Source organism: Neoarius graeffei, chromosome 19, assembly GCF_027579695.1.
Source record: "Neoarius graeffei isolate fNeoGra1 chromosome 19, fNeoGra1.pri, whole genome shotgun sequence".
Classification (NCBI taxonomy): Eukaryota; Metazoa; Chordata; class Actinopteri; order Siluriformes; family Ariidae; genus Neoarius; species Neoarius graeffei.
In genome coordinates, this window is record NC_083587.1 from 67,629,667 (window position 1) to 67,645,714 (window position 16,048).

A 16,048-nucleotide genomic window follows, 5' to 3' on the forward strand; every position below is an offset into this window, starting at 1 on the left:
AGACGCGTTAATTCATCATGTCTGCCTAACTGACGCGGCTGCAGATATTACTTTTTAATGAAAAGGATTTTTTAAAAATTTGACAGACCACAAGTTTTGTCCGATCTTCACCAAATTTAGCACCAAATCTTCAGACCAAGCCTGACAAAAAATTTTTCTGGCTTTTCAGTTTGCAGAAGTGTTCGTCCATCGCAGCCAATCAAATTCGGCCGCAAACCAGATTTTGACAGACAACAAATTTCGTCCAATCTTCACCAAATTTGGCCCGGATCATCTTCAGACAAAACCTCGCAAAAGTTAGCAGACGGATTTTTTTTTTTTCCAAAACAGCTCATCTGTTACAGCCTGCCAAACAGGATATGAGCTCACATCTCATCCAATCTTGGCTCAATTCACAGAATGACATGAAGTTTCCATGGCAGCTTCGTCCTGCTGGGATGCTTGGCCCCCTCATCACTGCTTGCAGCTTTATTGATAAAGCTCTTATTTCACATTAATATTTTTACTTTTCTTGTCTTATTTCTACATTTGCTCTCATACATTTTACATCTGAGATCAATTATGCTTTATTTAAAAGATAATTTACTGATTTTTTTTTTTTTTAAAGACAAATATCAGAGACACGGGGCTGTGTGTGTGTTCCCTTGTACTTTATTGAATGATTATCTTATAAAATGCAATTCAGGGAAAAAATTACACAGGTTTAACGTTCACACAGGAAAAAAAATTAAGACAATTATTAATTACTGAGTAAAGATTAAACAGGAATGAACACAAGTGTGATGGAGAAAGTGGAAAGTCGTTTATTTTAACCTCAAACGTTTGGTAATGAATCGTGTGTGTGTGTGTGTGTGCTCTCAAACAGGATTACTACTACTAATAATAATAATGATTTTAAATAAAGTGTTAAGCGTCGTCTAAACTTATTACGCACACATGGTAATTTACATTTATTTAAAATCATGTTTGTTTGTTTAATTAACTAACCTGGAAATTGCCAGAAAAATCAGAAGGTGCTCGTGCAAGCTGACAGAATTGCAGTCCATTTGTGAGGTCGGGCATTTAACAAGTGGCTGACCACACACACACACACACACACACACACACACACACACTCTGATTATATCTCTTCTAAACTATTTGTATTTTCTCTCTGTATTTAAAAAAAAAAAGAAAGAAACTGAATTACATCAGAATTACACCGAACCAAATCATTTGTGGAATCGAGGGAACGAGAAAGCGAGCGCGCGCGCGCACACACACACACACACACACACACCGTCTCTCTAAGGAATATGAACACCTTTATGCACCTGAACCAGCTGTTTCACTCACACACACTCATCAGAACCACAGGAAGGAGAAACAGCACCCAAATCACTCTGCAGTAAAAACACACTCGGAATTACACACAAACAGTTTCGCAAAATGACACGGAGATCAGACGAACTGAAAATGTTCACTTTAAATTATTTTATGCAAATTAGCTGTAATGCAGTTCCTCTGACTAATCACACATCTGTCCAGTTCTCACTTCACGTCTCCTTAACCCACACAAAACACAGAGAAAACTGCAAAATTAAGTTTTTGTACAAAACTAATCTACATTTTAAAATACTTGCAATACAGAAACATGGATTTATATTTATATATAAACGTACATGATTGTCGATAATAAAGGCCACGCCCACAGCGGACAAACCCAGAGCTACATCAGTGGCTCGTCCTTTGCTACGCGAATGCAAAGCCAAGATGATCTCTAATTCAGGATTTTTACACTTTTGCACTTTGGTTTGTCATTTTGGAGAATTGAATCGTCTTTGGTGGATCTTTGGATTCAGTTCCAGAGCTGTTTATAACCCAAACTACTCGAATCCCTGCTGAAACATCTTAAAATCAGATATGCAGAGGCATGGCCTCACTTTCATTTATAAACGCCATTCTACTGAAGACTCAAGAATGGCACAGGAGTAGTTTTAAGCATTAACAATAAATCTAATATAGTAATTTTTACAATTAAAGTGATTTATATAGGTAGCGGTCTGAGTGAATGACCTTGACGTCCGTAACGTCACAGCAGGAAGTCTATCGGCCTCATCGCCATTTCCGCTAGACTAAAACACAGAGCTGACTGCAACTCCGATCCTCCATTTAGAGCTAATTTATCGCCATGCCACGTAGATGTGTTGCTGGCCGGTGCAGCAACACGACAGAAGGTGGATTTACGTTGCATTCACGGCCCAAGAATGTTCAAACTGTAAAGATTTGGATGCGTTTTGTGAGAAGTTCACGGGCACATTGGGCACCTACGAAGTGGTCTCTCCTCTGCTCTGCACATTTTACTGAAGACTCGTACGAGACCTCTGATCTGTTGAGGAGCGTTGGCTATAAGCCCGGATTGAAAGAGGGCGCAGTACCAACAATTAAAGGAAACTAAAACTACAAGAAAAGGAAAGTATTAATCTCATCTCATCTCATTATCTGTAGCCGCTTTATCCTGTTCTACAGGGTCGCAGGCGAGCTGGATCCTATCCCAGCTGACTACGGGCGAAAGGCGGGGTTCACCCTGGACAAGTCGCCAGGTCATCACAGGGCAGGAAAGTATTTATTTATTTTTTTTTTTTTAAAGGAAAGTAAGTTCAGTTGCACCAGTCCTCCCAGAGTGAGCCGAGGGTTGTTGGCAAAACCCGGGACGGAACAGGACGGGACACATCGCTCGGGCAGTGACCTCCCTGCAGTTGTTGTTAAAACCAGTGACGTTCCGTCCCGTCCCGGGTTTTAGTAATTGCCTGAGTTGAGCAGTAATGGTGGAGTACTCAGTATGGAGAAAATGGAGAATAAGTGGAGCAGCCGTCTGATTTCTAAACTAGATATTGCTGCCATCTCACCCTTATGTGGAAGAAGCGAATGAACGGAGAACTGAAAGTCAGATTGTTTCAAAACAGTCGGCCACAAGATCGGCCTTCAAGAAGCGAGAACACAGACGGGTAAGCTCCGACTCTCATTTGGATAAAAAAACAACAACAAAAAGCAACACTTTTTGTTTCCCTGCATTTAGATTAATCCATGTAACTTGTATTGTGTGTTTAAGTTAGCGGTATAAGATTACTTAATTTACTTCAGAATGTGATTGTCTCAGTTTGTCTGATTATTTAATGAGCCTTTTACGTTTTATCAGTGAAAATGCATGCATGTACATGTGTGTTGCATAAGTTATAGCACCCATCCTGTTTTAATGAGAGTCAACCCACAATCAGTGAAGTCAAATCAGTCTTAGTTGAGCGAGTCGGTAACGCTATTTCTTACTTTCTCCATAAATCTTTATTTATACGACTTTGGTCTATAGCTGTAAAAGGCCTCGGCCTTAAAACCGGTTCCCGCTGTGACGTCACGCACTCAGGGCTGGCTGGCTCAGCGGGGCAGCGCCAATCACAACTTTGCGCTCGATTTTAACTCTCAAAAATATATATTTTTATTCCCATTTATGCAGCACACAAGAGTCCAGGATGGAGATACTATCCACTCAGAAATTTATTTAAAAATAAAGGTTCTGCGTATCTGCTTTAAAGACTGTTTCAGTCATTTTTCATTTATCGGCTCAATAACGGAGTTAGCCGTCATCATGATGGACTTGAGAGAAAGAAAAAGAGCAAAAATGTAAAGAGAATCAATAACACAGGCCTCATTAACATCTCCAAAATATATCCCAATTATTCTAATCCACATTCACTGGATATGAGCAATCGCGCGCTCTGACTGGCTACTCTACGAGGATATCAGCTCATATACCGTGAGTAGAGAAAAACAAAATGGCGGCGTGTTGCTGAAGCAACCGAGGATGAAATAAAAACTCTACTCAAAAACAAAACCCCAAAAAATACAAAAAAAAAAGTAAAAAAATATGGAATAAAAGTATTTGGTGGTAAGAACATCTCCTTTTTTATTGTTCAAAAATTATCGCATTTTTCACAAATTGCTCCTGTCATTTTGCCAGTTTGTTTACTTTCTAAACAGAAACAATTTTGTTGGACGTTCTGTATAAAGTTTTTATTTGAAAAAATAAAAATGCTGTGTTTCTCAAAATCCAGTGAATGTGGATAGAATAAAACAGTTATTCCACTCAATCTCGGTGCTGCGCGCCTCGTCACCTATCGGCTCACGTACGACTCGATTTCGGGGAATAACTTAAACGTCCGTGTTCAGATTGGGTAACTGCAAAACGCTGCAGCTAAAAACTTGAGAGGAAATAAACAGCAGGGAATTCACTTCAGCCGAGTTTTTACTACAGAAAACTTCTGCTCCGTGATACACTCGCTGAAAGTGTGTCCATGACAGGAAGTGATAACGCTGTAATGCTGACGCTGTCCTTCAAACCAAAACGTCTTTTGAGAGAGAAAGATTCTGTGGTTTCAGTTTGTGTCATTCAGCAAAATGAACTCATCTTATTCCGGGAATTAGACGGTTGAGGAAGAGTTCAGGAAACGTTTCCAGCCACAGTCAGGAAAAGAAGAAGAAGAGTCGGGGTTAAAATAAATATCGCAAAGTTTGTCTGGATTAGAACAAGAGTGCTCTGAGAGCACAACATCCCCTGCTGGCAACTCGGCAAATCATAACTCTGATTAAATGTCACCCAATTTAATGAAATTACAATACAAGTATTACAGACATCTAACAAAGAATTCTGCCAAGTTTGGTGAAATTCCTTCAAAAACTGAGAGAGGAGTTGATTTCAGCAGGTGAGCACCCTTCCCGGGACGGACGGACAAATGGACGGACATCGCCACGACATAATCACCTTTCGGCCCTTTCGGCCAGCAGGGGATAAAAATGAGTCGTGGTAATGAATCACTCGAGCACCAAAAGAGTCGACTCTGAATCAAATGATCCGATTCACCAAAAACAGAACTCTGAACCTGTTCACACTAACTAACACCTCTGGAGCGTGTAGTTTGTCTGGCGTTGTGGGTGTGGCCTGTCGAGTGAATTACCAGATTAGCAAAGCAATCAAAGTGTATGAGGTACAAGCCTGAATCAACGATCTCCAGATGATCGTTTAGGTTCGTCGCTTCTTTACAGCACTGAATAGAATCAGAATAGAATTGAGAAACTCGCAGTTTAAAGGCCACTCGCTGCTGAAACTTTGGTTTTGTGTCCCACAGATACGGAGAAGATGAACAGTCACCCGCTGCTTCGTCACACGCGAGTGTGAACGCAGGAAATCCACAGCGGTTTCTAGGATCTTGTACAAGAAGCAGAACAAACACACTCGAGGAAAAATTCAAACTCGTCCTTTTCATGTCCGGTTTAAAAATCGACTCCTAATACTCCAGACATGCACTTTAAAAAGCCGTGTATAGGGGTTAAAGTCCAACACCATTACTCACTCAACACACTGACGTACTCAAAAGCGTCTCACACAACAGTTTAAGGAGGTGGTTTTTAAAAAGATAAAAAATCTAGAAAGCATCCTAGAAAAACGTTCATTTATTTTTGTGTCTGGAGTAAAAAAAAAATAGCCAACGTTAAGGAGTCTGTGTGTTATTAAAGAGAAATAAAACTAGTGCATGTTGTCAGATGAATAAATATTTGTGCTGGTGATGATATCGTGTTCACACGCCGTGGAATTTAACCCTGATTAATGTGAAGCCTGCTGTTAAATAAAAGCATAGAGAAGGATTAGCATGTTAGCATGATACGGTCACATCATCCCTACACTCGAGCCAAATAAAAAGGAATGAAAATCATCAGCAGAGGATTAACACACACACACGTACGTGACCCTCCTCTAAAAGAAGGGGTGTTTATTTCCGTCCCGTGTGTGTGTGTGTACTGAGGGGACCGCGAGCGTTCACACTCACCACTCTGTGCTGCTGATTATCTCGGATCAGTCGTCACACTCGCGCTAAAAGGCACGGATTTTCAAATCTCAGTACAAAGATTTTTCTTAAATGCAACTTGAAAATGACAATTTATTGAAATTTTACTTCCTGAACCATCACGCTCGTGAGAAACGTTATGCTCGTTTCCTCTGCTGAGGAATAAAACTCAAATATTATAAACCGCTTCAATTTCACGTGAAAAATCTGAATTAATGTGACGGGAAACAGGAATAAAATAAAAAGCTGTATAAATTAAACGGGGTCAGTTCGGCAATGGAGCAGGTTTAAAGTTTAAAGGTGAATTCAGGATCGGGTCGATGTTCGACAGGAAACAGGGATTTTCTCACTGGATCAGTTGGTACCGTTGGTACCGTTGACATTTAGTTTCTCGGTCTCAGGCACCGGTTCAGGCGAACGCACCGGGACCTCGTTATTTCTGCCAGAAAATGGGAAACCATTCGTCTTGTAGAAGATGATCACATCTGTGAGGAAGGCGAAGGAGGCGAAGAAGCCGAAAGCCTGCGGGGAAAAACAAAAGCAAAAAATAAGAAAAATATATATGTGAATTTAATTAAATGTTTATAAAATTTCTCTTAAATTTTTAATTTTTAATTCTCTTAATTTTTAAATTCTCTTAATTTTTAAAAATTTTAATTCTCTTAATTTTCTTAACTTCATTTTTTATTTAAATGTTTTAATTCTCTTATTCTCTTAATTTCTTAATTTTTAAATTTAAAATGTTTTAATTCTCTTCATTTTCATTTTTTTATTTTCTTAATTTTTAAAAATTTAACTCAACTTTTAATTCTATTAATTTTTAGTTTTAATTTTTTAGTCATAGTTTGTCTTTTAACAGAAAAAAATCCTTTAAAATTTAAATATATTAGACATATATATTAGACAATTCACCCAATTCACAATTAAATTTAATTCATGATACACAACATTTATTTTCCTCTTTATTCCATTTGATAACTAAATTTAAAAAAAACAACTTCAGTTTCATTTTCTTAATAATCAACACTAATTATTATCCCACATTTGTAAAGTTTGGAGTAAAATATAACACCCTTTTAACTAAAGTTAGTAACAAATGTTCATTTTCTTAATAAAAGCTTCATAAACATTTGTTCTGCCTCCATTTGCTTTTCTTTCTTTCAGCAGTCTGTAAAAAGAGAGAGCGATAATTTCTTGTTAAATCTGTTTGTACACGATCACACAGCAGCTCTTTCACATTTCACAGCTGTTTTGTTTTTGTGTTTTCTCAGCATTAGAGCTGTGTTACTTCCACCTACGGTGAAGTCACATGTATTCCTGCTATTTTACGTCTAAACAATACAATTGCAGCGAGGAAAAACTACAATCCAGCAGCCTGATAATCATCACAATTCATCAGTTCAAATCGTCATCAATTTGTATCATGATTATCACACGATACATGACTACGAAATACACACACACACACACACACGACCCCTCACTGAATCCAGGGACACATGTCGGCCGAAACGAATCCGAGATAATCGCAAAAGAAGCATTTTTTTTTCGAAATTTGTGATTTTTGTTTTTTTCCATCATGTGCAAGTTGAGATCTTGAAGAATGCAATCAGTATTTCAGATAATAGATTGTTTTGTTGGAAAAGCATACATTTTTTGTTGCAAATTGTCTCGTTTTTGTCAGGACTGTAGCCTGCTGGGGGGTGTGGGTAAATTACCATATGGGCCATTCACATGATGATTTAAGTAATTTGGTTTTTTTGCGAATCAGCTGTATGATGCGGGCTGAGCTCGTGGCTACTTAACTGCATACAGGCGTGTGATTTCACTATGGAATGAGGAAGCTAAACAGAGCGCAGAGGAGCTGAAACACAGTATTTACATCGGAGATCACCATTTCTAGCAAAAAAAAAACCCGCAACCTCGTTTTCCAGATTGAATGGAATACTTGAATGATCGGATGATACACGGACCGTTCTAGGATTACATTCCATCGGAGGCATTGGTGTGTGCAAGGCGCCGTTTCTCTTTCTGATGGGGTGAGTTTATTAATCTAAGGCTGTGTGGTTATTTTTGCATGTAACGGAGAGTGTTGTGGTTTGGTTAAGCCTAGGTCACAACCGGACGTACGATTTTTTGGTCGTGCGATCTTTGGCGTTTCCCAAATCGCTGTGTTTTTTTTTTTGTTCATGGAGAAAGACGCGCGTTGGCTGTAAGTTTGTCTTGCAACCTGAAAAAAACGTAAGCGCCCGTAGAGTTTGTTTGACATGACAAAGAACCTCTGCGGCCGGTCTGCGGCTCGAAAATCAGCACATCACACGCGCGCTCTCGTGCTTTTCACGCGCGCTCTCCGTGTGTTTCTTGCGTTTTTTGCGTGTAGACCGGCCGTAGGAGCGCGTACTGTACGGCCGGTTGTGACCGAGGCTTTACATGAAACTAGTGTTGTGTTAGTTGTGTCATCATCGTGCTATCTTTCTTTCTTACGGTGTGAGTAATTTTTCAACCACAAAACGTTAAAGTATACTTTAGGACTTATTTTTGTACTTCAGAATTGTGTTGGGCGTACTTTGCATGGAAGGAAAATTGACGTGGTGATCTTTGTTTACATGAAAGTAGTATCGTGCTAGCTCGTAGGGGGTAGGGCTTTCCTTAATGTCATGCAAATGAGCACCATTATGTGCCCGCCCTGCACCCAGAGTAGCTGAGATGGAAAACTTTTGGCCCTTTTCCACTACCCTTTTTCAGCTCACTTCAGCCCGACACGGCTCGCGTTTCGACTACCAAAAACCAGCACGACTCGGCTCATTTCAGCCCTGCTTAGCCCCTAAAACTCGCACCGTTTTGGAGTGGGGCTGAAGCGAGCCAAACCGTGCCGAGTGAGGCTAGGGGCGTGAGCAGACACTCCCCTGTGCACTGATTGGTGAGGAGGAGTGTCCTCACATGCCCACACACGCCCCGCGAGCACGCTGGGATCTGTAAACACCGCAAACCCGGAAGAAGAAGAATTACGAATTACGAGAATTTCTGAAGCCTTATGCGCCTCGCCTCATCTATACGCTCTTGCCAGTATCTGTCCGCGTTGTCGGTGACAACAAGCCACAGCACCAAGACCAGCAACACTAACGACTCCATGTCCTCCATGTTTATTGTTTACTATCCGGGTCGTGAGACTACTGCTTAAAAGATCACTGAATCAGTGACATACAGAGCATCGTGGACGAGTTCGCGGAGCGCAAGGCTCGTCGTATGCCCTTCAAATAATGCGCGCAGTAGGCTATTGATGTTTTATTATGAGCCATGTACAGTATGTCGCCGAATGTTTTTTTGTTTGAGTTACATGTTCGTTTGAAGGACTTGCACCGCCCTCCTTTTATTTCTGACTCTTCCTGTCACCGTTGCAACCTCTGAGCGCTCATTCGTATGCCCTTCAAATAATGTGCGCAGTATAGGCTATTGATGTTTTATTATGAGCCATGTACAGTATCCTAATGTTTTTTGTTTCTGAGTTACATGTTCGTTTGAAGGACTTGATGTACTAAATAACATAGTTGCACCCGGTAGTGTTGAAATTGGTAAACACCGCAGTTGCGGACATTTTGTAGCCTAAAATGATGTTATGATAAGCTTTAATAAAGGGCCCGGTCATTTGCCCCGCCCCCGGCCCGGCTCTGACTTGTTCCGCCACTGTCACTGATGTCACTGTTTGCGCTGCTTAACGACATCACGTGACGTCCACCCACTTTCGCTAACTCCACCCAATGTGTCCACCCACTTCCAGCCAGCACGGTTCAGCGCGGTTGTAGTCGAAATGCAACTCCAACAGCCCCGCTCAGCTCGACTCAGCTCGACTCGGCACGGCACGGCTCAGCCGCGTTTGTAGTGGAAAAGCGGCATTTGAGGGCGATTTTCTCCCTTTTCTGTCTTAAGAGGTATACACTTTCAAAAGGCCACACATTCTTCAAATATTGTCAGATCTCCACATGGAAGGCATCATTGGAAAGCTTAGAAACTGTACTTTCTGAATCTGTCAATAACTCACAATGCCCCCGGGCCGACATGTGTCCCTGGATTCTGTGATCTGACACATATACATATATATATTATACACACACACTTTTTATCTCGATTTTAGATTCAAGTGCACAAAAATATCTGCTTCTGTTGCAGAGTAATTAAAGAATTTCAAATACTATATTTATGCAAAAATAAAAACAGCTGTGTTTAGTCAGATGGTGAAAATTAAAGAGTTATAAAATAAAAGTATTTTTCATCAGATCAGGTGAAAAAAAGTCAAAAGAAATGTGTATAAAATAAAGTAAAATAACTTAAATTCAATTTAAAAAAAGGAAAAAAAAACCAGTCTACAGTTCTGTGCAAAAGTCTTGGCACCCCATTCTTTTAGTGCCAATTTGGTCTGAATGTTTATGAAATTATTTCTGTATTTTAGAGTTGTTTTAAACGTTACAGGAAAAAATGTCAGTCAAGAAATCAACATGTTCCCAAACAGATAAGGTTTCAGATCTAACGCAGGCAGCTGGATTCCTGCAGTCGGTCAGGCAGCGAACCCGCGACGACGGACAAGTTTTTACACGTAGAAACATTTCATTTCATTTCATTATTTGAATGTGTGGCGTGTTACAGCATTTCCTCCCACTTCTGCGCAGCACTGCGTTTCAGTCGTTTAGCTGTGTGTGTGTGTGTGTGTGTGTGTGTGTAGTATGAAAGGGAAGGTCAGCGTACCACAGTGGCTTTCTCCACTCCCAAGCCGCTGTTGTTCGCCGCGAACGCGATGGAGGCAATGATTAGAAAGACGAAGATCAGAGCCGTGTACACGAAATCCTGCAGGATGTAAACACACACAGAACAGGAAGTTAACCACCTCTTACTCCATAACAATACGGGTCGCTCCCACCACGCTGCTGCTGAGCTCAGCTCAGGACTGTGGTGTTGATTAGTCGTCTTTAACAGCAGCTCTGGCAGGAGTGCAGCATTTTTTTTTTTTTTACTTCAGGAAAGAGAAAGTGTTTGTAGCTCCTATAAGGGCACTGACAACAGGAAGTACAATCAATTAATTCAAGTTAAAATCTATCTTCTAATTTTCCATTTGCTCTTTAAAATAAATAAATAAATAAATAAAGATTCTTCATACTCGGTATAAAACATCGATCGCTCTTCTCCTCTCTTCCCTTCTGGATTTACTGTTTGTGCTGTTGATTTATTTTCCGTCCCTGAAATCTAGCGACTCGGAAACCCTCAGACCGGACCTCCACCCGGGTCACATGATAAACTCCGGGCTCTTTAGAATATCGTATGAATGAATTATTCACTCATTCTCACCAGTTTGGGCCAGCAGTTGATGCCGACTTTCTGGTGCAGCGGTGTGGAGAGGAGGATGAGGAGGAGGAGTGTGAAGAGGAAGGCTGTACAGCTGACAAACTCAAAGAAGTACAGCTCGCTGCAGGAAGAGCAACTGTTCACCACTTCCTCCAGGACGAACGCCACGAAGGACAGGAGCTGGAGGAGGAATAACGGAGGGAAAACAGAACGTCATGAGAAAAATTCACAAACGCCAGGTTTCAGTTCAAACAGTTTATAATTTTACTTTTACTGAATAATAATTCCATCATGTGAAAATCCTGAATGTGACATAAAAAGTGTTTAAAGAGAAAAAAAAATAAAAAATACTACTCAAACCTCACAGCGTTTTATCAGCAGACAGAACGGAGATGAAACACACTGAGCGAACACCTTCATATCCATTTATTCATCATCAGTGCTGCATCCTGATCACACTCACCGGGACGCCTTTTTTTTTTTTTACATTTTAAAACTACTCTCTTTTGTTGGTGTTTAAATTCTTCTCTCAGGTATCATTACACATCATTTACTACTTAATGCTGTTTTTATTCTTTTATGTAAAGAATGTTCAGATTTTCAGCATGCGCTTTAAATTTTTTTTAATTGTTACTCTTTTTTTTTTTTAGCATTTCTTACAGTATACCTATATTTAGTTTTTATGTCCAATTGTTAATTTTGTTACTTAAACTGAAAAAAAATTTCTTCATTTAAATTATTTTTAAAAATTTATGAATTAATAAAGAAACCTCTGGGACTAGAGTCACGTGACGCGGTTGGTAAAGATGGCTGCCTGAGCCGAAGTTCCGACTAGCATCGTTAAATTAATCCGATAACTAGTGCCTAATAATAACTACACAAACGTGTCTTGCATTTAGAAACTTTCTTGGTCATATACAATAGGATGGCAAAACAACTCAAAAGCGGGGATATTAAGAAGCACTTGCGGCATCAGCGCACACAGCACGATGGCGACGACAGCAGCAGCTCAGAGGCCGCACGTTTTAGCCAGGACATTGCTAATATCTGTGCTACATTGCAAAAAATATCCAGCGATCTAGCCAGCCTTGAAAACATACGCAGAACCACAACCTCAGTTGAAGGGAAACTGTCTTCACTCATCTTGCGAGTGGTGGAAGTGGAGAAAAGGGTAGAATGGCTGGAGGACTCCGATAAAAACCTGAAGGCATCGCTGGAGGCTAGCCTGCTTGCTACCAAAGCAGAGTTAGAGGATCTCTGGGATAAACTTGAAGATCTGGAGAATCGCAACAGATGGAATAATCTACGATTTGTAGGTGCCCCAGAAGGTAAAGAGAACGGGGATATGGCGGTGTTTATGCAGAAACCACTGTCATCGATCCTTGGCTGGAACGAAACGGTGCAACCACCGGAGACAGATCGGGCACACAGAGCCCCGATACCGCAGCCAAGTCCAGGAGAGAGACCGACCGCGCACGATCTTGGTTCGCTTCCTGCGCTCAGCTGACACAGAGCTCATTCTACGCGCCGCGCGGAATAAATCCCAGCTAATCTGGGAAGGTACCATATTTTCTGGACTATAAGCCGCTACTTTTTTCCTAGGTTTTGAACCATGCGGCTTATACAAAGGTGCGGCTATTCTGTGGATTTTTCTTCCACCGCTAGGGGCGCTCTAACCGGAAGTAGAATCAAAAATAAGATAGACGAAAAATCAGTGCAAAGAAGAATTAGCAGATCTTTAGCAGATAGAACACGCACGACAAATTACTAACTGGTAATTATTTTCAAATCCAGCGAAGATGATTAAAGTGACTTGTGGTTTCAAACACAGGAGAAATGAAGGTAAATAAATACCGGTTATTTTCTCTTGGTTCTGTTCCGTTTTAATCAGCAAAGTTGCTGCCGTGTTAAAAGGCACTGTTCGGAAAGAATCTGTTCAGGTACATACATGTACATTTACAGTACAAAATCGTTCTGTACATGCAGTAAATATCTAATTTTTCAACATAGATATCTGCGGCTTATAGCCCGGTGCGGCTTGTATATCTTTTTTTTATTTTTTTTTTAAAAATAGAGCGGATGCGGCTTGTATACAGGTGCGCTCTATAGTCCAGAAAATACGGTAACCGCGTCATGATTTTCCCTGGCTTCTCACGGGCCACGCAGCTGAAACGGGATAAATTCAGGGAGTGCAAGAAGGCTGTGCGGGAGCGCAACATGAGGTTCGCTCTGCTCCATCCTGCTGTCCTGAGGATCGATCACAGCGGGACCCAGAAGCACTTTGAGGATCCGAAAAAGCAATGGAATATATCCGGGAGATCCAGGGGTGAGGATGCTTTGGAAACGATCAGGACCAAAAGAAAGTGTGTTCTGGACACTATCTTCAGTTATGAGACGCAGTATCCCACAGGAGGTTACTGAGTAAGGAGACACTGTGAGTAATGGGGAGATGAGCACAAGACATTTCCCCCCCGACAGGGATTTTTGATTCATTCATTTTATTTGCAGGGCCCTCCTCAAAATGTTACGAGGTATATAAAAGTGATTAAGATGCGGTCGGTCAGGATGGATAAGCCACTTGGACAGTTGACGTTCATGGACCGTCGGTTCTGTTCTAACGGGGAGCGCAGCGCTTTGTTTTGGGCAATAGGTTATTTCGGGTTGGAGGGGTCGAACGAGGATATGGATCACATGCAGATAGTTGTGAGGTGGCTGCTTTTTGTTTATTGGTTCTTTTGTTTTGTCATCTTTACTATTTATTTTTAAAATCCGTTTATGGCTGCTAAAATGGACAATTTCCGCATTTGCACTTGGAATGCGAATGGCCTGGGGCATCCAATTAAGAGAATGAAGGTATTTTCTATTCTGAAATCCAAACAATTTGACGTAGTGTTTCTACAGGAGACGCACCGCTCCGCTGAAGCATCAGAGAAATTGTGGAGAGGATGGGTGAGCCATGTTCATTATAACATAGGGCCTAGCTAAAGCTGTGGGGTGTTAACGCTTATTAACAGAAAGCTACAGTTTAAATGCATTAGACAATTCAAAGATACCAGGGGACGGATCCTCACTGTAGGTGCAGAAATGCAAGGTCACATGATTATTCTGACAAATGTTTATGCTCCAAATGGAGATGAACCAGTTTTTTGCTGACCTGGAGGCTAAAATGCTGCAGGCAGGAGATTATAATGCTATTATCGGGGGAGATTTCAATTTGGTAATGGATCCCGGTCTCGATCGTAGTAGTACTGTTCCAACAAGGTTGCCTAAAGGTTGGGGTATATAGATGTGTGGAGAATGTTGAATCCAAAAGGAAGAGATTACACCTTTTTCTCTGCCACACATTCAACATTCCCCCGAACAGACTTTTTTCTCGTCTCCAAAAACCTCCTACAGTCAGTGATTTCCTGTTCGATTGGAAGGATTTTAGTTTCGGACCATGCGTCAGTTAGCTCGGAGGTGCTACCTTTAAGTGACAGGATTCGAATGCCGAGATGGAGATTTAATTCATCCCTCTTACTACAATCTGAATTTAAAGAGGTATTAAGGAATCAAATTAAAATATATATTCAGTTAAATGAACGTACAGCACCCTCTGCAGGGATTGCCTGGGAGGCGCTACAGGCTGTATCGAGAGGCTATATTATCCAACATGCCTCTTATAATAAACTAGAAAAGCACTCGGAGAGCGCAGACCTCCGCCAAGAATCCTTTAAAAAAAGTCTGGGATCCAGAAGGTGATCCGGATCACCGCCAAAATTTAATGGATTGTTACTTGTACCCAGTCACACCTCTGGAAAAAATTTCAGAGCAATCCGTTCATTACTTTTTCCGTAATGTTGCTAACAGACAAACCAACAAACAAACAAACCAACGCCACCGAAAACATAACCTCCTTGGCGGAGGTAATAAAAAAAAAAAAAAAGAGAGTATTGCAAAACAGGTTGAGATTGAAGACAAGATCAAGAAATGTGAGGTAGAGCCCTGCACTCCCGCGGGACCCGACGCAAAGCAGTGCGGCGCGGGACTAATTTTGAAAGCTCATTGCGGGCGCGGGCGGGAGGGGGAGTGCACAATGCGGGCGCGGGCGGGAGAGGTGATAAGCTGCAGTCCTGCTAACTAAAAACGTGTTTAAAATAAAATTTATAAATTATTAATTTATGTCTATCATATATAATTTGTGCTGGATATTTTATTTGGCATTAATAAAAACATTTTAAGATGCCTAAATTTGCGGATGTGGTCTAATCTCGCGTACGTTTCCAATTCCTTTCCGCTCTTCCGTGTTTGAGATCTCCGATCATGGCAGAAGAGCAGAGCTCCTCTAGTGAAGCTCACAGTGCTTCAGAAGCAAGTGCTGCTTTAAAAAGAGGGACATTTACCGTTAAAAAGTCAACAGTCCTGAAATCAGACATTTGGAAGTCGTTCTCACTCGTGTACGACGCAGAGGGAAATCAGCTGCCCTTTGCTTGTTGTGATAAGTGCCAAAAGGTTCTGACATACAACGGCCATAAATCAGGTACATCAGGCCTGAATCGCCATGTATGTACCGTCTTAAAAGGACAACAATTGTTGGAGTTCAGAGGGAACAACGCAAAAGTGACAGATGTGTTGAAGGCAAAGATCGTGGAGAAATGCGTTGATTTTGTTGCTGCGGACCTCCGCCCGTATGATGGCATCGCTGGTTGGGGATTAAGGCCAATTTATGCTGACAACCCAGTCCTCGCAGACGGTGTCGCAGACAGTGTCTGCGTAGCCCCCCCACCTTCGCAGATGCTCTGCGCGCACCTCCCAAAAATTGTGACCACCGCAGAAGCCTCGCAGACAAGAGGGCTCTG

General features: G+C 41.3%; 1 protein-coding gene across 1 annotated transcript in view; it reads right to left on the reverse strand.

The window, feature by feature from the left end:
• Nucleotides 1–635: 635 nt before the first annotated feature.
• Nucleotides 636–16,048, reverse strand: part of cmtm6 (CKLF-like MARVEL transmembrane domain containing 6) — a 68,414-nt gene continuing 53,001 nt past the window's right edge. The window contains exons 3-5 of the mRNA XM_060900475.1: nucleotides 11,214–11,390; nucleotides 10,617–10,715; nucleotides 636–6,398 (exon numbers count right to left, since the gene is read on the reverse strand). Coding sequence (XP_060756458.1) covers nucleotides 6,231–6,398; nucleotides 10,617–10,715; nucleotides 11,214–11,390 — 444 coding nt within the window. The 3' untranslated portion in view covers nucleotides 636–6,230. The remainder of the gene's footprint in view (nucleotides 6,399–10,616; nucleotides 10,716–11,213; nucleotides 11,391–16,048) is intronic.